General features: G+C 45.3%; 2 protein-coding genes across 5 annotated transcripts in view; both read right to left on the reverse strand.

Annotated features, from left to right (window-relative positions):
• Positions 1–14,910, reverse strand: part of N4BP2L1 (NEDD4 binding protein 2 like 1) — a 26,889-nt gene extending 11,979 nt beyond the window's left edge. For 2 of the 4 annotated variants that reach the window (XM_017855524.1, XM_017855522.1), the window contains exon 1: positions 14,043–14,906. In XM_017855524.1, the coding sequence (XP_017711013.1) occupies positions 14,043–14,227 (185 nt within the window). In that variant the 5' untranslated portion in view covers positions 14,228–14,906. Of the gene's footprint in view, positions 1–14,042 lie in introns of all 4 variants that reach the window. The other 2 variants (XM_017855525.1, XM_017855523.1) reach the window with 2 other exon arrangements.
• Positions 14,911–15,537: 627 nt separating this feature from the next.
• Positions 15,538–23,071, reverse strand: part of LOC108517529 (uncharacterized) — a 46,700-nt gene continuing 39,166 nt past the window's right edge. Inside the window, 2 exon segments of the mRNA XM_017855518.1 lie at positions 15,538–15,722; positions 21,847–22,030. The gene's annotated coding sequence lies outside the window, so the exon portion shown is untranslated.

The raw sequence follows: 23,071 nt of genomic DNA on the forward strand, positions 1-23,071 counted from the left end.
GATTACAGGCTTGAGCCACCGCGCCCGGCGCTACTTCTTTAATTATCAGCAAGATTAGCTTGGGTGTGTGTTGATCATTTAGAGATATTCTTTTGTGAACTGCACTGTCACGTCCTTTGATGAATAAAGCCTCCTTATTAGGAGGTTTATCTTTCTTATTGAATGTCAATTTTTTATTATGTACAGCAATTGCTTTTTAATTTTGTTTATAATAATCTCTAAAAATCTAAATTTTAGTTGGGTTCAGTGGCTTTCTTTTCTTTTCTTGTCTCTGATTCCTCTCATGATTGGCTAAGATTGGTTGTTCCAATACATTCTATTATTTTTTTAAAAGAGTACTAAGCAGTGAACAAAGAGCTTCGCATATATTCTCTCTCTTTAACCTTTATAACTTAATTTTATGAAGTAAATCATTTTACTTTTACTTGGTTTACAAATAAAGAAACCAGGGCTTCAAGATCTTAAAAACTGGCTTGGGTTTCTACCATTTGCATGTGGGGCTGCCAGAACCTTACCTCAGGTCTACTCAGTCAGGGCACATGGGTGTTACAGACTTTGTGAGCTCTTGGGGATCTGAGAAAGCCTTGCTGTTGTCTTTGTATGAGAGACAACAGGCTAGATGAGAATTACTGAACTACAATCTTTTTCCCACAGGCATTAATATTTTAAATGTAGGTTCCAGTTCAACGTGGGTTCACATGCATTGAACAGAAACCCCAGTTAGTGGATTTCCAACAGTGGTGGCTTCAATAAAATTAAAGTGTCTATATCTTGCACGTAAAAATCCAGAGGTAGAATCCAGAGCTGGTATCACAACTCCATGATCAACATGGACCCAGGAGTCTAGCATTTTTTTTGGCATGAGGCTTCCATTCTTCAGAGGGCCTCCTAGTGGCCACTGCAGGGCCAGGCTGCACCTCCATGTTCCACACAGCCGAAGAGGCAAGGGGGCCTTGAAAACTAGTTTTATAGTTGGGCACACTGCCACACCCAACAACGTGTGCTTGCTAAAGAAGAAAGGGAAGTTAACTAACAGCTTTTGCAACAGTCTTTCCAGGATATATCTAGATATTTATTTTTTTATCACTTCTGAGTCTTCAAGTCAAATATGTTCTATGATATCTTTATTTGTTGCTTTGGTTGTATTTGCTCTGGTGATTTTTGGCTATATTGATTTTCACATTTGTCTTCTACATTATTGTTTGATTTTCTGCATTGTGACTGCTTATCTCTAATACACTTCAAAATTCCGACACTTACTTTAGAGTCTTTTATATATCATTTAACTCCTTTTTAATTTTCTGCTTCTTAATCAACTTCCTTCATATTTCAGAGTCCTAATCAGGAGTTTTGCTTTAATCTTTTATATCATAGGAATTTTTTAGAAAAAATGTAAATATAGAGAAAGACAAAAGAAATAATAAAACACCTGCATACCCACCACCTAGAGCTCATAATCATGAACATTTTCTCATACTTGTTTTGTTGGCTTAAAATTCAGCCAACCCCCCACCTTAACTCTGGCACTCCCAGACACCTTTACCGTGCTTCTCTCTCCCTTTTTCAACGCGCTTATCAACACCTACATTAACATACGGTTTCCTTAGAGGTTACATCCATTTCCCTACCTCTGGCACATAATGTCCACAAGGGCAGGATCTTTGTTTTGTTCACTGATGATTCCCAAGTACCTAGAACACTGTGTGGAACATATAAACACTCAATAAATATTTATTGAATTAAAAAATGAAGGAGCATTACATTTTTTAGATCTGTTCATGTTGATATATAGACTTAGTCCATTTTCTTTAACTGCTACATAGTACTCCATTATCAGCAAAATAATAAATATAGCCAATGTTTATTAAGTGCTTATTGTGTGCTAACCACTATTCTAGAGGCTTTACATTTTTTACATAATGCTCAAATAGACCTGGGCTATAAGTACTGTTATTAATCCCCAACCCCCATGTTACAGACAAAGAAATTAAGGCCAACGAGTGGTACAGCTGGATTAAAACCTAGGAGTCTGGCCCCAGAGGTGCACACTACACTGCTGTGCTTGAGCGCTATAAAATAACCACATTTATTTATGTATTTTCTCTAGTGATACTTGTTTGCAATTTTCCAATTTCAGTGAACTTCCTTTGCCTACCTGTTGTGCGTATGTGGACATTTCTTGGGGATATATAGCTCCAGTGGCATACCTATGAAATCCTTTGCTTATTTTTTGAGAGAACAGAGCAGAGCAGATGCTAAAATTGTCTTTTTTCCTTGAGAATTTTTTTTTTCTCTGATAGAATACATGTTCCATGAAGGCAGGGATTTTTGTCTCCTTTGTCCACTGCTCCATTCTGAGCATCTAGAATGCCAGGCACATGGGAGGTGCTCAGTAAATATCTGTGAATATATTAATGGCTCTTGGCTACAATGCTCTTTTGGCCTAATTATCCAAACTGTTTTATTCACCCCACCCCACCAAGACGGAGTCTTGCTCTGTCTTCCACAGCTGAAGTGCAATGGTGTGATCTCGGCTCACTGCAACTCTGTCTCCTGGGTTCAAGCAATTCTCCTGACTCAGCCCCCTAGTAGCTGGGATTACAGGCACGCGCCACCACGCCTGGCTAATTTTTGTATTTTTAGTAGAGATGAGGTTTCGCCATCTTGGCCTGGCTGGTCTCAAACTCCTGACCTCATGATCCGCCCGTCTCGGCCTCCCAAAGTGCTGGGATTACAGGCGTGAGCCACCACACCCAGCTGGCAAACTTTTTGTAAGGCCCCAAGCTGTGTGAGAACTTCTATTTACTCATTTTTGTACAATGAGAATTTTACCCAAACCTTAGATTCAGTTCACCCCCAATATAGTTTGGCTGTGTCCCCCCTCAAATCTCATCTTTAATTGTAGTTCCCATAATCCCCATGTGTCATGGGAGGGACCTGGTGGGAGGTATTTGAATCATGGAGGCAGTTACCCTCATGCTGTTCTCGTGATAGTGAGTTCTCACAAGATCTGATGGTTTTATAAGGGGCTTTTTCCCCTTTTGCTCAGCACTTCTCCTGCTGCCACCACGTGAGGACATGTTTGCTTCACCTTCCACCATGATTGTAAGTTTCCTGAGGCCTCCCCAGCCATGCTGAACTGTGAGTCAATTAAACCTCTCTCCTTTATAAATTACCCAGTTTTGGGTATGTCTTTATTAGCAGTGTGAGAACAGCAAATTGGTACTACAGAGAGTGGGGCGCTGCTGTGAAGATACCCAAAAAATGTGAAAGCAACTTTGGAACTGGGTAACAGGCAGAGACTGGAACTAATGGAAGGGCTCAGAAGACAGGAAAACGTGGCTAAGTTTGGAACTTCCTAGAGACTTGTTGAATGGCTTTGACCAAAATGCTGATAGTGCTCTGGACAATGAAGTCTAGGCTGACGTGGTCTCGGAAATGCGGAACTTATTGGGAACTGGAGTAAAGGTCACTCTTGCTATGCAAAGAGATTGGTGGCATTTTGCCTCTGCCCTAGAGATCTGTGGAACTTTGAACTTGAGAGAGACAATTTAGGGTATTTGGTTGAAGAAATTTCTAAGCAGCAAAGCATTCAAGAGGAAGCAGAGCATAAAAGTTGGGAAAATTTGCAGCCTGATGATGTGATAGAAAAGAAAGTCCCTTTTTCAGGTGAGAAATTCAAGTCAGCTGCAGACATTTGCATAAGTAACGAGGAGCCAAATGTTAATCACCAAGACAATGGAGAAAATGTCTCCAGGGCATGGCAGAGGACTTCATGGCAACCTCTCCCATCACAGGCCTGGAGACCCAGGAGGGAAAAATGGTTTCATGGGATGGGTCCTGGGCCCCCCTGGCTGTGTGCAGCCTTGGAACTTTATGCCCTGCTTCCCAGCAGCTCTGGCTGGCCATGGCTAAAAGCAGTCAATGTACAGCTCAGACCATTGCTTCAGGGGGTGCAAGCCCCAAGCCTTGGCAGCTGCTACATGATGTTGGGCCTGCGGGTACACAGAAGTCAATAACTGAGGTTTGGGAATCTCCACCTAGATTTCAGAAGATGAATGGAAATGCCTGGATTTCCAGGCAGAGGTGTGCTGCAGGGGTGGAGCCCTCATGGAGAATCTCTGCTAGTGCAGTGCAGAAGGGAAATGTGGGGTCAAAGCCCCCACACAGAGTCCCCACTGGGGCACTGCTGAGTGGAGCTGTGAGAAGAAGGCCACTGCCCACCAGACCCCAGAATGGTAGATCCACCAACAGCTTGCACCTTGTGCCTGGAAAAGTCACAGACACTCAACACCAGCTTGTGAAAGCAGCCAGGAGTGGAGCTGTACCTTGCAAAGCCACAGGGGTGGAGCTGCCCAAGGCTATGGGAACCCACCTCTTGCATCAGCATGACCTGGATATGAGACATGGAATCAAAGGAGATCATTTTGGAGCTTTAATATTTGGCTACCCTGCTGGATTTTGGGTTTGGATGGGGCCTATAGCCTCTTTGTTTTGGCCAATTTCTTCCATTTGGAATAGGTGTATTTACCCAATGCCTGTACCCCCATTGTATCTAGGAAGTAACCAACTTGCTTTTAACTTTACAGGTTCATAAGCAGAAGGGACTTGCCTTGTCTCAGATGAGACTTTGGACTTGGACTTTTGAGTTAATGCTGGAATGAGTTAAGACTTTGGGGGACTGTTAGGAAGACATGATTGTGTTTTGAAATGTGAGGACATGAGATTTTGGAGGAGCCAGGGGCAGTCCCCACCCAAATCTCATCTTGAATTATAGTTCCCATAATCCCCACGTGTCATGGGAAGGACCCAGTGGGAGATAATTGAATCATAGGAGCAGTTACCCTCATGCTGTTCTCATGATAGTGAGTTCTCACAAGATCTGATTTTTTTTTTTTTTTTTTTTTTTTTTTAGATGAAGTCTTGCTCTGTCGCCCAGGTTGGAGTGCAGTGGCACGATCTCAGGTAACTGCAACCTCCATCTCCCGGGTTCATGTGATTCTCCTGCCTCAACCTCTTGAGTAGCTGGGATTACAGGTGCTCGCCACCACGCTTGGCTAATTTTTTTTTTTTTTTTTTTTTTGCAGATGGGGTTTCACCATATTGGCTAGGCTGGTCTTGAACTCCTGACCTCAGCCTCTGAAAGTGCTGGAATTATAGGCATGAGCCACTGCACCTGGCTGATCTGATGGTTTCATAAGGGGCTTTTCCCCGTTTTGCTCAGCACTTCTCCTTCCTGCCGCCATGTGAAGAAGGACATGTTTGCTCTCCCTTCCACCACGACTATAAGTTTCCTGAGGCCTCCCCAGCCATGCTGAACTGTGAGTCAATTAACCTCTTTCCTTTATAAATTACCCAGTTTGGGGTATGTCTTTATTAGTAGAATGAGAACAGACTAATACAGCCCTTAAAGGAGACTGACGGAGAGGATTCTTCTTGGATCCCAGCACCTCTGAATGCTACTGACATTCTCCTTGAAGACTTTAAACTGGGACATAGAAAACAGATTCCATGGCTCAGCAGCCTGAGAGCAGGGCAGGAGCCAAGCTGTAGATGACGTAGGCAGTCTCCCCTGAGTCCAGGTGTGGCCAGACCTGGGCAGTGCTGCCACCCACCCCACCAGGGCCAAGTCCTGTCCTTGGAGAGTCGGGCCTCAATCACTGCTAGCCTCAAGCATCCCCAAGCCACAGTGATGGAGACAGAGGACTTCATGGCTAGGGGGATTCAGGGAACAGTTCCCAGTCTGCCCTACTTCTCTTACCTTTACCCCTTATACATCCAAAGTAGACCATGTTCGTGAGATCCAAAACCAGATTCCCAAGGAGCCCTCGTTCTCATTTGTCAGTGTGGTCCCACAAACTGCTGAGCAGAAATTCCTTTCAGTATCTTGCATGTGAACAGCCCCTTTTGTAGACTCTTACAGCTGTGCAGGTTTCACCTGTGTTTGTGTTTTGTTGGTTCAGTCACGAGCAGAATTGGGGAAGGAATCAGGCACACCTACCTCAGTACTAATTTTTTTTGGCTGTCTTTTCCCAAAATGTCATAGATCAGTTACAGATAACAGAAGAGTAACTGTACAGGAAAACTCACTTTGGGCTGTCTGTGCTGCTTAAATGGAAAGGCAGCTGAATCTTTGATCCCAATTTTTAAATTTCTTCTTACTGTAACTATGAGGTAAAGGAGCCAGCGCATCAAACATTTTCACCTGCAACAAATAGGAATCATTTTCTTTTTTTTTTTTTTTTGAGGCGGAGTCCCGCTCTGTCACCCAGGCTGGAGTGCAGTGGCTGGATCTCAGCTCACTGCAAGCTCCGCCTCCTGGGTTCCCGCCATTCTCCTGCCTCAGCCTCCCGAGTAGCTGGGACTACAGGCGCCGCCACCTCGCCCGGCTAATTTTTTTTTTATTTTAGTAGAGACGGGGATTCACCGTGTTCGCCAGGANTTTTGGAGATGGATTCTCACTCTGTCGCCCAGACTGGAGTGCAGTGGAACTATCTCGGCTCACTGCAACCTCCGCCTCCCAGGTTCAAGCAATTCTTCTGTCTCAGCCTCCCGAGTAGCTAGGACTACAGGCACACACTGCCTCGCCCGGCTAATTTTTTTTTTATTTTTAGTAGAGACGGGGATTCACCGTGTTCGCCAGGATGGTCTCGATCTCCTAACCTCGTAATCCGCCCGCCTCAGCCTCCCAAAGTGCTGGGATTACAGGCTTGAGCCACCGCGCCCAGCCAGGAATCATTTTCTTATGCACCAAATTGAGAACTTGGGAATGAGTGGCTCTAGTCTTTCTTTTTTTTCCCCTTGTCTGTTCTCCACATCCCATTCATTCTATTTATTTTATTTTGTTGAGATGGAGTTACACTCTTGTTGCCCAGGCTGCAGTGCAATGTCACAGCCTCGGCTCACTGCAACTTCCACCTCCCAGGTTCAAGTGATTCTCCTGCCTCAGCCTCCCAAGTAGCTGGGATTACAGGCACCTGCCACCATGCCAAGCTAATTTTTTGTGTTTTTAGTAGAGACAGGGTTTCACCATGTTGGCCATGCTGGTCTCAAACTCCTGACCTCAGGTGATTCCACCTGCCTCAGCCTCCCAAAGTGCTGGGATTACAGGCATAAGCCACTGCACCCAGCCTCATTCTTTTACATTTCTCTTTATGTGAATAATCTGCTCTTTGGTTTCGTTCTTTACTCAAGAGCCATGCTGACATCCAAGCTTCCACATCTTAGGAAGCATCTCACATTGCGTTTCATTAACAAATCCATTCATCAAATGTTGAGTAAAGGCCTGTGATATGCCTGGCCTTCTTTTAGGAGCTGGACAGAATAAAGTTCCTGATCTCATGGAACCTACATCATATCTCATGAAGCTTATGTTCTAGTAAAAGAAATAGATAATAAATAAATATACATCAAGTGGTACCAATGCCAGGAAGGAAAGAAAGCCAATGTACAAGGCAACAAATGGTGGCAAGAAAGCCTCTTTCAGGCCCTCTTCTTCAGCATATCCTTAAAACGTGGGGAAAGAGTGCTGGACAATCCTGGCTATACAATCGTACTTCAGCAGGACTCCCCAATAGTTGTGAAAGGGATGTAGGTATGTTTGTCCATGAACTTCCCTAGTAATATAAGACCACTCTGTGTATTATGAAATCCCCTGGGTCTCTCAAATGTGTGACTCTCAGATCCTAAAACCCTCATCTATAACATAAAAATGACTACATCCCAAGGCTATGGTGAAGATTCAATAAGCCAGTGTCTAAAAATGGCCAGGCAGACAGTCAGCAGTAACCATGTGCTGGCTTTTCTTTCCCCATTTTTCCCTTCCCCTTTCCCGGACTCTTACCTTGATAAAAACAGCCTTCTCCCCAAGCCATACACATGATCTGACAGAGAGCCTTATGAAGGAACAATTAGAAGGCAGACTCATTTTTCTTTATTATAAAATTTCCTTAATCCCATAGAGCCTCAATATCTTCAGATAACTTGGCATGACTAGAAAATAATTTCTTCTTGGGTTCATCTAGAGTCTGAATGGCCTTAGGCAGGTGCTATTATGTAGAGGAAGGTTCATGAAAATGCCATGAAGGAACTAAGGCATTGACTTATAGATATCCTAACATGTGAGCACATGAGAAAGAGACATGAGACATGTTTGGGAGTTGGAAGTTGACTACCACATCTCTCTCCAACACATCAAAACCAGGATAAATATGGAAACTTATTAAAAAATCTAAATCTCATTTCCTCCCATTGCCCTCAGTGGTACCATATTAATAATGAAAATAAATTCCCTGGTGAGTAATATTTTTTATATTATGAGAAACATTAATATTGACAACAAAAAAATGTAGCTTCCTTACCCTGACAGTTGAAATCCAGGTTAACTTAGCCCCCTTATAAGGCTCTTAATTGTTTTTTCATTATACGACAAATCAAAACCAAACTCATTACGCTTTCACCAGATCACTCCCACTCTGGCCTCTTCTTTTGGTGTACACAAAAAAGCTCTCTGTTAGAAATAGGCGAACACATCCCTTTGACCCTGATCAAGATGTTTAGCTTCTCAGTGTCTTGGGCTCAGACCAGATGAACTCCAAGGGGGTTCCTGTACATCTCCTGTACTTTTCCTATGAAAGTATTCTTCCCCTATTCTTCCTTCCTTCATCCATTTCTACTTCCTCTCGGGGCATAATCCACACCTGCAATATCGGATTGCCCAGTTCAGCAGGGTCTTCTTCCATTGTTCCAGCGGCTCCAGGAATGTGGTTGTGGTGAATCTCCTGTATAGCTGGGCAATCTTTCCTCATACAGCCTCTCCAATGAGCGAGGACAAGCACATACCACACTGCATATTTGCACTCTTTGTTAAATAGATACAGCTTTTAAGTCCTCATTCATCCCAGCCTCCAGAGAGAGGGTAAGGACAAGGACTCCCGGTAGTGAGGAGAGGAGATTTAGGACCCACCTTAGGAAAATTGTGAAAAATACAAAAAGCTAGTAGTCATTTTCCAAGTAGACCTAGATGACGAAAGATTTGATATATCACCTGTCTGACCCTCCATTTTTATATTCACAGAATTGGAATACTGCCAACTTTCTATTTTGATCTTGCTTTTATTAATGAGAGCCCTGGCCTCATAAAGAAACACACCACAGTCCAGGCCTGCTGGCTAGGAGCACTGTGGAGCAGAGTATTCTTTGGGGTCCAACTGTTCACTACTTAGCCAACCTAACTGGCCCCTGTTCTCACTGTTTCTCACATTCCACTGCTTATTTGGTTGTAAAGTATACTTTTCTCCCCATCTCTGCCTTACCATTGCATCACATTAGAAAAGCATCCTTTCACTTCTGTGCAAGGCTCTACAATTAAAATAAATAATGAAAAGGTACTTCTCATGATGGAAAATTCCATGTTATCCAGAGATATGAATAAGGAGAAAAGACAGCTGTCAGCGAGCATCCTTTGAGCCTAACTGAATCCATGTTACAAACCATTTGTGATGGTGCCAAAAGGAACCAGAACATTGCAAAGGATGCAACATGCACGACAATGGGGTTCCCCTGACTTTGCTTTGATTGAAATGTAAAGACTCAAAAAAATTCTGGAACACTGCAATAAGATTGACAACTTTTAAGTTTTCAAATAAGATCATTAAAAAGCAAAGAAAGGCTACCCTCTATTATGGCCATTTCATTTAAAAAGGATGTTTTAGTGGTATGCCCATACAATGTAATATTTTATTGAGATACAAAAATAGTAAAGTTCTAACACATCCTACAACATGGATGAACCTTGAGAACATTAAGCTACATGAAATTAGCCAAACACAAAAGGACAAATACCATATGATCCACTTACATGAGGCATGTAAAGGAGGCAAATGCATAGAGACAGGAAGTGGCTGAGAGGTTACCCAGGGTCGGGGGAGTGGGGAATAGGAAGTTATTGCTTAATGGGCACAGAGTGTGTCTGGAGTGAGAAGAAATTTTTGAAATAGATAGTGGTGATGGTTGTATAACATTGTGAGTGAAGTTCCACATAATACAATGCCAGTGGACTGTATACTAAACATGGTTTAAATGGTCAAAACTGGAAGGCATTTTCATACACACAGTGGAAAGCACAGAGGTTCACCCTTGGGTGCTTTCATTGAGGTAGCAGAAAGGACAGGTGCAGTTCCAGGTGAGTTTGTCAGCTGAGCTGTGAAAGAGAGTTCTGGCTCATCTGCTGAGAATGAAAGGGTCTTGGCATTAGATCTTATTTCTTCTGACAACAGCTCTCTACTCCTTTGTTCAGCCTTTAATGTTCTCCATGATCTGGTCCTGGGCTTACTTCACCAACGCACTCACTACGATGAAGCCTTCACTTCAATCAAGCCCGGGAGCACACCCAGCTCTCTGCCACCTCCATCTCCTTAGTCGAGCTGTTGTTTCTTTTCCTTGGTTCAGCCACCTCCTCCCCATCTTCAAGGCCAGCTCAGGAACCGTCTCCATGTGGAGAAGATCCTTTCTCCCTAATTAGCCTTCATCCTCCTCACTGCCTCCCCAGCCTTGACCACCATGGCATTTGAGATGCCACTCCCCACTGGCCCTTACCCACAGGCAGTGGGCCGATTACGGCTTTCCATTGGTTAATCCTGGGTAGGCGCCTTCTCATACGGAGCTTATTTGGCCTATGCTTCCCTAAACAAGTGCTAAAGGTCTTATAAGTACTCAGTGGACACCCACCTTGGCCTCCCAAAGTGCTGGGATTACAGGCATGAGCCACCGCTCCACCCTCCAATTATTTCTTAGGATTCCTGGAAGTAGAGCTTACAGGTCAATGGTAAGAACCTATTTTTAAGATGCTTTTTAAATGAAATACGGGTGATAAAACAGATTTAGGGTACATGCTACTTTTTTAGTACTTTGATGTGCTCAAAAAAATTTTAACCAGTTAAAACTCCAACTTTTAAAAAATAAATTCAAAGAATTTAAACAGATGTTTTTCCACATTCCATCCACTTCAAACTATGAAAGCATGTAAAAAGCACAGAAATCTAACATTGATTTGGGAGACAAGACATATCCTAATTTCAAACAATTTTTTATTAGTTCTTTAATCAAATGAGAAAAAAAGGTTAAGCAGAAAAGATGAACCCACATTTGTAAAAGCGATTTCCTCCAAATTTTAAAGAAAAAAATTTTATTCTAAGAAATACATATTCATTATAGAAAATTTGGAAAATACAGAGAATAGAGAAAACATGAATTTCCCAGAATCCAACAATACACAGATAACCTGTCAGTTTTACTATTTTCTATACATGTGTATTTTTAAACAATTTGCTCTTTTCTTCTTCCCCACCCTACCCCCCAAAAAAGTGGGGAAGGCAGCTCCTGGCAGGCCACACCTGAGCCTGCCTCTCCACCATTCCATCCTCACCACCGGCCTCCCTTCCGCTGAGCTGTGGCCCGTTTCCTTGCTTATGTCCCAGACTTTTCTATAAACACACAATCCACCCCACGGCATGCCAAGGCTGCTCTGCCCCTCGAACTGCCAATGCCCAGCGAAACGGGAGGACTCAAAGTCAACTGCCAAGCTACCTTCTTCACTCCAGAGCCAGCCTCCAGGGAACACCGAAGATTTATCTCAGCTGACCAACAACAGAAGCAGTAACTAATACCTCTTAAAATGTATATAGCACTTTAAAGTTTAAAAAGTCCTCCCACACACATTTAATCTTCACAAAACCCTCTGAGGCAAACAGAACGGATATCCCCATTTAACAGAAAAGGAAACCAAGGCATAGAGGGGTTGGGTGAAAAGCAAAACTAGTGAGTGGCAGAGCTTGGATGTGGAGCCATAAACTGACTCCAAGGTCAGAGCTCTTTAACATAGCCATTATTAGCAAACTATTTTTAATCTGACCACTGGAAATTAAGAGTCAGAAGGATCTTTAATCCTCTAATCTAGTAGCCTCTTAGTAGTCACATATAAGGAACATAAGGCCCGGAAAAACTAGATGATTGACCAAAGTCGCCAGCTAGTAAGTGACGAAGTAGGTCTGAAGGCACAGTCTTCAGACTCCCAGGCCAGTGCTCACTCCGGTCGTCCCTAGAGAGAGAGAGATGGTAATAGGTGGTCTCTAATCCGGTGTCTTCTGCTTAGCCAAATGTCAATCAGGAATTAAAATCCTAAAAGTGTAGAATGTTAGAGCCAGAAAGGACCCTAAGGACCACTCAGGCAACGCCCTGGCTTCACAGATGAGGAACGTGAGTCCAAGCCCCGATGTTCCATTCTGTGTATCTTGCACCCATCATGTTACTTCGCTTCCCAACACAGTCAGAAATTAAATCTGGCCAAAGATGTTTACTTCCTGCTTTGACACTCAGTGTCTCTTTGACAGTCAGAATGAGACAGGCTACAGATCAGCAAAGCGAAAGTGAAATTAAACAGGATTTGACATTCAGAAGATACTTGGTTGGTAACGGATTTACCCACCATGACTGTATCACAAAATAACCAACCTCTGCTGGGTTCCAAGGAGGCTCCCCGATTCTGCCTCTGTCCTCCACCTCCCCTCCCCAGTGAGCCAGAGAGGGTCTACTGAAATGTGTCCCTGGTTTAGGAAAGGGTGCCCACGATCCTCCACAAGTCACATGGCCCTACAACTTGTGAAAATGTAGCAATACTCTGACCAAAGGCTTCTACTCCGCAAGCCAACCAGGAGCACCTCCTCAGGCTGTCCCTCCTCCTAAGGTCACTATCTCGGCACCATCGAAATCCGCACGTGACTGTCCATCACTTTGATTCTTCGGCAGTTCCTTGGTCCCATGGCTAGCCTCGTCTCTCCAGTGAGACGGGAAGCCCTTTGAGGGAAAGGGACCACTTCCTCTATTGAACAACTACGTGCCAGACAATGTGCTTGGCAGGGTAAGACATGGCTCCTACCTTCAAGAAACTTACAGAAGGATATGCAAAACCATGTGCGAAAAAGTAAGCGCAGTCACGTAGAAGTAAACAGGAAGTCAAAGAGCCCAGAAGAGGGTCATCTACTGGAGGGGTGGGGTAGATGCCCGGTCTTAAAAGGCAAAAGAAGGCGGGAGGGCAAGCCAGGCAGGAAGGCCAGCGTCAAGGAGAGAAGCGGCTTTGTTTACAGGAGATAAAAAACAGTTCGAAGTTGCTGAAACATCAAGCGCAAGGCAGGGAGCGGTGGGAGTTCAGGCTGGAGCGGTGGGGCCTAGCAAGGTGGCCGCAGGCACGAGCCCGCGTAATTCCCAGCAGCTAGGTACAGGGAGGGCCGCTTACGCAATTCGCAAGTGAACGAATTTGGGTGCCCATGGCAGGGCTCTGTCAATGACGGTCGGTGGTGGCGCCGCCAGCCCCCCATCCCCCGTGCACCTGTGCGCCTTCGCAGCTGCCAAAGCAAACGCAGGCTGCCCGACTTCGCCAGATTTTCAAAGCGGGCGGCCAACCCCGGGCCACGGCCACGGCCGCCCCGGGCCCCCGCCCCCGGACCCCTCGTTTATCCGCTCGGGTTACAGCGCCTGTTGACGCACTGTGGCAGCCGCCTGCGCGCCAGCGGGGCCCGGCGGTTTTCTCTGCAGTCGTCACCAGGTTTTCACGAAGAAGAGTCCCTCCCGACCCGGGGCTGGGGGCGGCGAACGCTGTCTCGGCCCGGCTGGCCCCAGGCGGGGCACGGCGGCGGGGAAGGGGCCGGGGCCGCCGGGGCTTGCGCGAGGCGCAGTACCGGGAATCCGTCCCCCCGGGACAGCGCGGCGGGAAACAGGACGAGCGCCCTCCTCTCCGTGCCCGCGCCCCCAGGCGCCAGGGGTGGCAGCGGCCTCAGGGGTCGAAGGAGGCTGCTCGGGCTCCCCGCGCTGCCAGACTCAAGACTCAGGCAACGGACCTGGGGGCTGGGCCCGGGACCGGGGCAGGCCGCCCGCGCGGGGCGGAAGCGGCGGCCCGGGAGCGGCTTGGGCAGGGGCCGCGCTCGGCCCGGGGCGCTTCTGGGTGCCCCGGCCCGCCCGGCACTGGCACCCCAGACCGCTGTCATTACCTGGCCAGTGTAGTTTTCCCGGAGCCCGGGAGGCCTCGCAGGAGGTAGAGGTGTTTCCTAAAGCTGTGGCGGCGCGGAGGTGTCCCCCGCGGGGGCGGCCGGGGCGGCCGCTGCCGCTGCTGCTGCTGCTGTTGCTGCTGCTGGAGGCTCAGCCTCCCAAAAGATTGAAGGAAACTGTCCTCCATGGGCAGGAGGGCTGGCTGCGAGAGCCCCGGGTTCCCTTTCCTGAAGTCACGGTCTTGGCCAAAGCTGTTGTTTTTGTGACTCTCCGGCCATGTGATGGATAGAGGGGCGGGCGCTGGGAGCCCAGCCCCTCCTTTCCACCCGCCGGAACCGCGCTGCGTGGGAGGGGGCGTCCCTACCTGGAAAGCTGGGGACGCTGGGAGACTGACAGCCCGGAAAACAAGGGTGACGCACCCACCTCACCTCGACCCCCGCTCCGACTCCTGGTGCCCTTCACCCTGAGGGAGGGGAGGGGAGGGGCCCCGTCTAGTGGGTCTCTGGGACACTTTCCCGGCCTGGAAGCCAGGCCTCCTGCCACAGCCCTCCCCAACTCCAGCCCTGACCTGCCTAGACCCTGAAAGTGAAATCATTTTAGTTGATGATTAATGAGCTGCCCAGCATTGTAAATGGCAACAGTAAAGGCCATTGTCTTCCCCGATTTGTGGGCACCAACATCTGGCTGGCGTCCCAAGGGCTACTACCACTCTCTCAGGGCCTGTATCTTTTCTTGTTTCATCTTTAACAGCCTGCCAAAAATATTATTAGAAAGCTTTGTTGCCTCTACATAACTTTGAATCTCTTCTTCCTCAGAAAAAGCACCCATGGGGGGAGGGGGGAGGGATTGCATTGGGGAGTTATACATGATATAAATGAATTGATGGGTGCTGCCGAGTGGATGGGTGCAGCACACCAACATGGCACAAATATACATATGTAACAAACCTGCACGTTATGCACATGTACCCTAGAACTTAAAGTATAATAAAAAAAAAAAAGAAAAGAAAAAGCACCCATAAAACTGATTGGTTTATGAACAGTAGCATAAGAGCTACCGCCCAGGTACCTGCCCTGTTGCCACCTGAGAAGTGGGGGGCTTCTTGGAGAACTCTTGCAGATCCCAGGGGAAGGTGGCAGAGTCTACCGAAACCATTTATAGAGAAGTATCCAGACTTAAGTTCTCAGTTCCAGGAACTAGGGAGCACCCATTGGTTGATCACCACAGTGACTCTCCAATAGTTCATCCTCAAGAGCGTGATAGAGTGATCCTGTTTTCTGAACCAAAATTCACCATGCCTGCCTGAAAGAAACAACATTCAAAATTGACACCATCCTGGCAAATCCAGAATATATGGTGGCTTTAGCTATAATAATTATTGTAAAGTTATCAATTCTATTTCTGGCAGCTGAGATACTAAAATTGTGAAAAGAAAGTATGAAAAAAGTGTGATTTCCTTCTAGAACAAAATCCAGAGATTTCACAGTTAGCTTTTAGGAAGGGACTGTCCAAGTGGGGAGGGGCTGTGTGCTGAGCATTTCCCTTTCCCCTGGGGATTTCTAGGGGTGGGGTAGGGTGGAGTGGGAGATGAGCTGCTCTCCCTTGAAAATCCATTCCCAGCACGGAAGAAGACTTTCTTCATTCTTCTCAGCACTGCTAAGAAACAATGGAATTTCAAAGACCTGTAAATATTAGGAGGGAACCCATAAGGTACAGAAAATATACATGAATGATAAAAATAGTGACACAATCTCTGTATCCTATCATATTTCTTACAGGAATGTTTTGCCCAGCTTCGCATCCTACCTTTTTCATTTTAACCTGCACTGGCTAATATGGGGGCCACTGGTCACATGTGGCTAGTGAGCACTTGGAATGTGGCTACTGCAAACACACTGTGCCCGGGCCCAATGCAGTGGCTCACACCTGTAATCCCAGCACTTTGGGAGGCCAAGGCAGGAGGATCACCTGAGGCCAGGAGTTTGAGACCAGCCTGGGCAACATCGTGAGACCCTGTCTCTACCAAAAATTCAAAAATTAGCCAGGTATGGTGGTGTGTGCCTGTAGTCCTAGCTCCTCGGGGGGCTGAAGTGGGAGGATCAGTTGAGCCAGGAGTTTGAGACTGCAGTGAGCTATGATGGTACCACTGTACTCCAGCCTGGGCAACAGAGCAAGACCCTGTCTCCTAAAAAACATAAAGTAAAATTTTAAAAATACATACTGAATTTTGAAGATTCAGTATGAAAACAGAAATACTAAAAATTTTTTATATTGGTTATATGTTGAAGTGGTATGCTGGGTATATTGGGTTAATAGATTATTAGAATTAATTTCATTTATTTTTATCTTCTATTGTGGCTACTAGAGAGTTTAAGTTACATGCGTGGCTGGCATTGTATGCCTACTGGACAGGGCTGTATAAGCATCCATCCACTTCCATTTCCCTCTTTGTTAAGAGCTCCCAGGCAGCAGCTGCAGGAAGACACGCAGCTTTGTGGGCGGGGGTTTCAGCCCAGGGCTTGGGGCCAATGGAGCTATCTAACAGATGCCAGGAAACATGAGTGTGCTCCTTAGGAGAGGGGGCTGAGCTCAGAGCTTTGGAAATCCTTGCCCCTGTGAGAAGGAGATAGAGAAGAGAGCAGACAGCTGAGGAAGGGGTCCTGAGGACACCAGCATTTAAGGACTGTGCCCTCAAGTGGATCTAGCAAGGAGAGGATGATTGAATGACCAACAAGTAAACAGAACACTGAAAGATGCAGGGAAGCCCAGGGAGGGAGTCAGCAGTACCTGGAGACGATCCTACACACTTTCCTTTCACTTTTCTTTAGTTGACATTTAACTAGTCAACAAACTCTATTTTCCCCAATGTATTCCTCAAAACCACAGCTTAAAGTAAACTGGGTATCTGTTTCCTCTCACTAGAGGCAGTGAGAGGGCAAGGATCGTGTCTTATTCATCCTTGTCAGCCCAGGCTGTACCACAATATCAGCCTGACATTCAGAAGGTGCTTGATAACTGTATATGAACCTAAACTATTTTCTTAAAAGCTAATCCTGAGTTTGGGATTTACTAAAAATTAAGGCTGAACAGGCTGAGTGCGGTGGCTCATGCCTGTAATCCCAGCACTTTGGGAGGCCAAGGCAGGCGGATCACCTGAGATTGGGAGTTCCAGACCAGCCTGACCAACATGGAGAAACCCTGTCTCTACTAAAAATACAAAATTAGTCAGGCATGCTGGCACATGCCTGTAATCCCAGCTACTGAGGAGGCTGAGGCAGGAGAATTGCTTGAACTCGGGAGGCAGAGGTTGCGGTGAACTGAGATCGTGCCATTGTACTCCAGCCTGGACGACAAGAGTGAAACTCCATCTCTAAATAAAATAAATGGCTGAACAAGATAGTGATAATGTAAAGGAGTAACATAAACAGATCTCACTTTGCTACACTAGAAACCATTACTATCATGGACATAAAGAAAATAATCTTATAAACACCATTTTTGTTTTGCTTTGGTTTTTTTAAGATGGAGTCTCGCTCTGTCGCCCAGGGTGGAGTGCAGTGGTGCGACCTCAGCTCACTGCAAGCTCCACCTCCTGGGTTCTCGCCATTCTCCTGCCTTAGCCTCCTGAGTAGCTGGGACTACAGGCGCCCACCACCACGCCCAGCTAATTTTTTTGTATTTTTAGTAGAGACGAAGTTTCACCATGTTAGCAAGGATGGTCTGAATCTCCTCACCTTGTGATCTGCCGGCCTTGGCCTCCCAAAGTGCTGGGATTACAGTCGTGAGCCACCGCGCCCGGCCATAAACACCGTTTTTGGCAAATGAAGAAACACTGAAATTTTTCTCTAACTATCACTGTTTAACAAGATATGGAAAAGTAAGAAGGTGTGAAGGAAGAGCTAGTGGAAACCAGGAATATAACCCTCAAACCTAGAGCTCCAAATAACCCTGGACTTGGAATGCTTACCAATCAATCAGTGGCCAGGCATGGTGGCTCAGGTCTGTAATCCTAGAACCTTGGAAGGCTGTGGCAGGACGATCACTTGAGGCCAGGAGTTTGAGACCAGCCAGGGCAACACAGCAAGATTACTGTATTAGTCAGGATTTTCTATAGAGACAGAACTGATTGGATGGATGGATGGATAGATAGATAGATAGATAGATAGATAGATAGATAGATGATATATATGGAGTTTATTAGGTAGTATTAACTCAAACGTAGATAGATTAGATAGATAGATAGATAGATAGATAGATAGATAGATAGATAGATATGGAGTTTATTAGGTAGTATTAACTCAAACGATCACAAGGTCCCACAACAGGCCATCTGCAAGCTGAGGAGCAAGGAAGCCAGTCTGAGTCCCAAAGCTGAAGAATTTGGGTCCAATGTTTAAGGGCAGGAAGCATCCAGTGTGGGAGAAAGATGTAGGCTGGGAGGCTAAGCTAGTCTAGCCTTTACACATTTTTCTGCCTGTTTTATATTCTGGCCACACTGGTAGCTGATTAGATTATGCCCACTCAGATTAAAGATGGGTCTGCCTTTCCCAGCCCACTGACTCAAATGTTAATCTCCTTTGGTATCACTCTCACAGATACACCCAGGATCAATTCTTTGCATCCTTCAATCCAATCAAGTTGACACTCCGTATTAACCATCAGGACCCCATCTCTATTTTAAAAAGTTAAAAATTAGGCATTGTGGCACACATCTATGATCCCAGACTGGGGAGGCTGAGATGGGAGGATCACTTGAGCTCAGGATTTCCAAGCTGTAGTGAGCTATGATTGCACCACTGCACTCCAGCCTGGGCAACAGAGCAAGACTTTGTATAAACAAACAAACAAACAAACAAACACTATCAGACTCAGGTTCTCCTGCCCAGGGATGCCAAAATAGCAGAAAGTCTGGAACCAAGATGAAGCTTCCAACATAGTGTAACCAAAGACCTTTTAACATAATAGAATTATGATAAATATTATAGTAGGAGCTTTCTCTCTAGTCCTATGTCCAGAAAAACTTTTTTCTGATTTTTAAAAATTTTCTCAAAAATATAAATTAGTTGTATATATGTATGTATTCATCTTGTTCCATATATATAAGCTATGTATGAATTGAGAGGACAGGAAAGAAATCGATCTTTGCCCGCTTAGCCATTTCTATGATGGGCTTCTGATCTGTGTAGGACCTTCTGCCAGATTCAGATGGAAATGCAGGATCCAGCCAGTCGTAGCGGTACTTTGTCTCCCCCTCCCCCAACACTGCCTCCTTCCTGGCTCTTCCGTCATCCTTCCCCCTTGAAACCTGATGGAGGCTTTGGGAAGCAGGAAGAGGCTAGGGGAAGGGAGACAAGGGAAGAAAAGCAATGGGAAAGATGTTGGCTTAGCCAGGTTGGCAGAGGGAAATGCCCAGGGCTCTAGTGGCCTTAGATAAGTCTGGATAATTTCCAACACAGAAACATTCCCTAGATAAGGGCGGCTTTGATCGCCCTGCCCCACACTGCTTTCTGTGTTCCATCCCTCTTTTGGTGTCTGACTTCTTCCCAAAAGAGAAGACCAGGTCTCCTATTTCCACAGTACCTACATTTGCCACAGTGTACAGGAACCCTCGATATGAACTTCAGAGAGGCAGTCTGGGAGGGAGAAGAGGAGCCCAAACCCATTTCTCTACTGCTCCATGCTGGAAATTAGGGCAAGGTTATGAAGGCAGGGGCTGCAGAGAGCTGGGGGCTTTCTGGAACCCAAGTACAAGCCTGGGTGGCTGTTCAGCTGGTATGCATCAGTATAGCATGAAAGTGCTCCACAACTAGTCCTGCCCACACCACCCATTGTCAAATGTTTTGAATACCACTCTTGGGTATCACCATGATGGTGCGGATTCTAATATATTCACAAGAAAGCCACAAATGCTTTGCTGTGGAAGGCCCCTAAGAAAGCAAGAATTTGCCAGATGCCAAGGTCCTTCCCTAGCTCTCTGTGCTTCCAACCCTAAACTAGTCAGATCTGCCCTGAAACCGTCCCATCCTGGGCCAGAGTCAAGTCTAATTTGATAAAGCCTCTAGGAGCTTGCAGAATTCAACAAACACTGAAGACCACTGTGTCTGTCCAGAAGAGACCCACAGTTTAGTGGAGAAACATAAACAGAAAACTACAAAATGAACATAAGGAAAACACTGAGATATCTTAAGTGCAGCACTAAATTCCCAATAAAGATGACGGATTAAACACAAGTATTCAATTTCTCCTTCCTCTTTGAAACCCTGCTAGAATGTAAAGGGGGTTAGTTTGGCTTATTTTATTTTTTTAGCGGAGTGGTTGTTTTGTTACTATTTTTCTTTTAAGCATAAAGAAGAAAGAGAGATCACAGCAACAAAATTTTGGAAAATGGAGAGCAAAAGGCCAGGTGCTAATTGATTTGGCCAAAAAAAAAAAAAAAAAAAAAAAATCCTCTGATTTATAGACAGCCAAGTAACAACACAAATTATCCAGCATAAACCCTAAATCTCCGAAACTGGAAGGTTTGGACGCGGGGCTGTAGACCGGAAGGGCGGTGGAAAGTCTGTTTAACAAACGAGTGTCCACACCCTAAGCAGTTGCCTGCCCCTCCCCAGGCCTAGAGGTTTGCGCCTCTGAGAAGATGAGATAGACGATCTGGGAGAAGTAGGGTAAGATAAGACCCCAGGCTCCCTTTCTGCAAATGGAGATTAAGTTGATGTCTACATGTTGAATAGTGAGTACTCACTCCTTAATTTATATTTTGTAAATATGAATTTTCATATTTTAAGTTTATTAAGTACAACTAAACTACAACAGAATAAAAAATAATATTAGTAACTTGTAGTATATAATACAAGTCCCACTAATCCCTAACCAAAATTCTAGAGGTCAGATATACTTCAGAATTCAGAAAGTGTTTGTTGTTTAAAGGAAATAGTACTGTATATTATCCTATATTCCCAGTGGGGTGTGGTGCAGACCTCGGTAGTTAAACACATTAATATGTCTACAATGAAAAATATGAATATACTTTATACATTCCAAGTGGGATAAATAAGGAGTAAAATTAATTGCCTACATTTTTGGGTCAGGTTTTTTTTTTTCTCTTGGCTCACTGCAATCTCTGCCTCTCGTGCTCAAGCGATCATCCCTGCCTCAGCCTCCTGAGTAGGTGGGGCTACAGGCTATGCCACCACACCTGGCTAATTTTTGTATTTTTTGTAAAGATTGGGTTTCACCATGTTGCCCAGGCTGGTCTCAAACTCCGGGGCTCAAGTGATCCTCCTGCCGCAGCCTCCCAAAGTGCTGGGATTACAGGCATGAGCCACTGTGCCCAGCTCGTATTTGGGTCAGGTTTGGCTGCAAACTTAGTTTTAATGTCAAACTTATTTAAAAAACAGAAACAGTGGTTGCCAGGGGCTGAGGCATTCTATACCCATTTTTTAATGGGTATAGAATTGCAGTTTTGCAAGGTGAAAAGAGTTCTGGAGATGGATGCTAGTGATGGTAGCATGAATGTATTTATAACACACTTAAAAGCAGTTAAGATGGTAAATTTTATATTTGTGTATATTACCACAATGAATACATTTGGAAAAGTAACTTTTGATTTTCAGAGCTTTTTGGATTTCAGAATTCTAGAAATGGGATCATTTCTAGACCAATACTTTGATATAGGGGCTAACCTTTTAATCCTAATGCAGTTTTTAAAATAAGGTACTCAAGTTTTCTGTGCCTTATTTTCCTCTATCAAATTATCAAGTATGGTAAACATCTTCAAATTAGACAATAAAAGGTTCAAATTGTTACCTCCTCTGTTGAGTTTTTTTATTATTCAGATAACTTATCGAGAATGGTTGGACAGATTATCCAAACTAATTTTGGTGTCCAACGGGTATGTCTCTGGAAAGAGTCCCTTGGGTTGGCACTGGGCACTCTGACTTTTCTCCATGATCACGATCTTCAGCAGTACCATGAAGACAGCAGAAGTCAACTACAAGCAAACACAAGCCCAGACAAGACCAGAAAACATGTGACATGAACAGAGTTTGTTTTCAGATTCCCACTCTTTACTTCCTGAGCTATGCCACTCCCCTGGCATCCAGGACTTCACAACTGTCCCCATAGTCCACACTACTTAGTCCTGCCTCATTCAAGATCCTGTTCCCTGACATTTCCCAACTCCCTGTCCTTCAGCTGAAACTTGTTCTAGATCCCATTCCCTGAGGATCCAGCTATGTACATTACAAAAAATTAAAAACAAATGCACTAATTCATGCAAATGTGTTAACATGTTTACTGGGCCAATATGTTCCTCTCCTAAAGAACACAATTTCTATTTTGCCAGAGAGCATTTCAAAGGCAATGTTTTGGCCGGGCATGGTGGCTCATGCCTGTAATCCCAGCATTTTGGGAGTCCGAGGTGGGCAGATCACCTGAGGTCAGGAGTTCAAGACCAGCCTGGCCAACATGGCAAAACCCTGTCTCTAAAATAATAAAAATACAAAAATTAGCTGGGTGTGGTGGCGGGCCGTAATCCCAGCTGCTCAGGAGGCTGAGATAGGAAAATTGCTTGAACCTGGGTGGTGGAGGTTTCAGTGAGCCACTGTACTCCAGCCTGGGCTACAGAGCAAGACTCCATCTCAAAAATAATAATAATAATAATAAAGGCTGGGCATGGTAGCTCATGCCTGTAATCCCAGCACTTTGGGAGGCCAAGGCAGGAAAATCACGAGGTCAGGAGTTTGAGACCAGCCTAACCAACATGATGAAACCCCGTCTCTACTAAAAATACAAAAAAAATTAGCTGGGCATGGTGGCAGGCACCTGTAATCCCAGCAACTCGGGAGGCCGAGGCGGAGAATCGCTTGAACCCAGGAAGGCAGAGGTTGCAGTAAGCCAAGATTGCACCACTGCACTCCAGCCTGGGCAAAAAGAGTGAGGGAGGGAAGGAAGGAAGGGAGGAAGGGAGGAAGGAAGAGAGGGAGGGAGGGAGGCAGGAAGGAAGGGAGGGAGGAAGGGAGGGAGGAAGGGA

Source organism: Rhinopithecus bieti, unplaced genomic scaffold (assembly GCF_001698545.2).
Source record: "Rhinopithecus bieti isolate Rb0 unplaced genomic scaffold, ASM169854v2 scaffold_41745, whole genome shotgun sequence".
Classification (NCBI taxonomy): domain Eukaryota; kingdom Metazoa; phylum Chordata; class Mammalia; order Primates; family Cercopithecidae; genus Rhinopithecus; species Rhinopithecus bieti.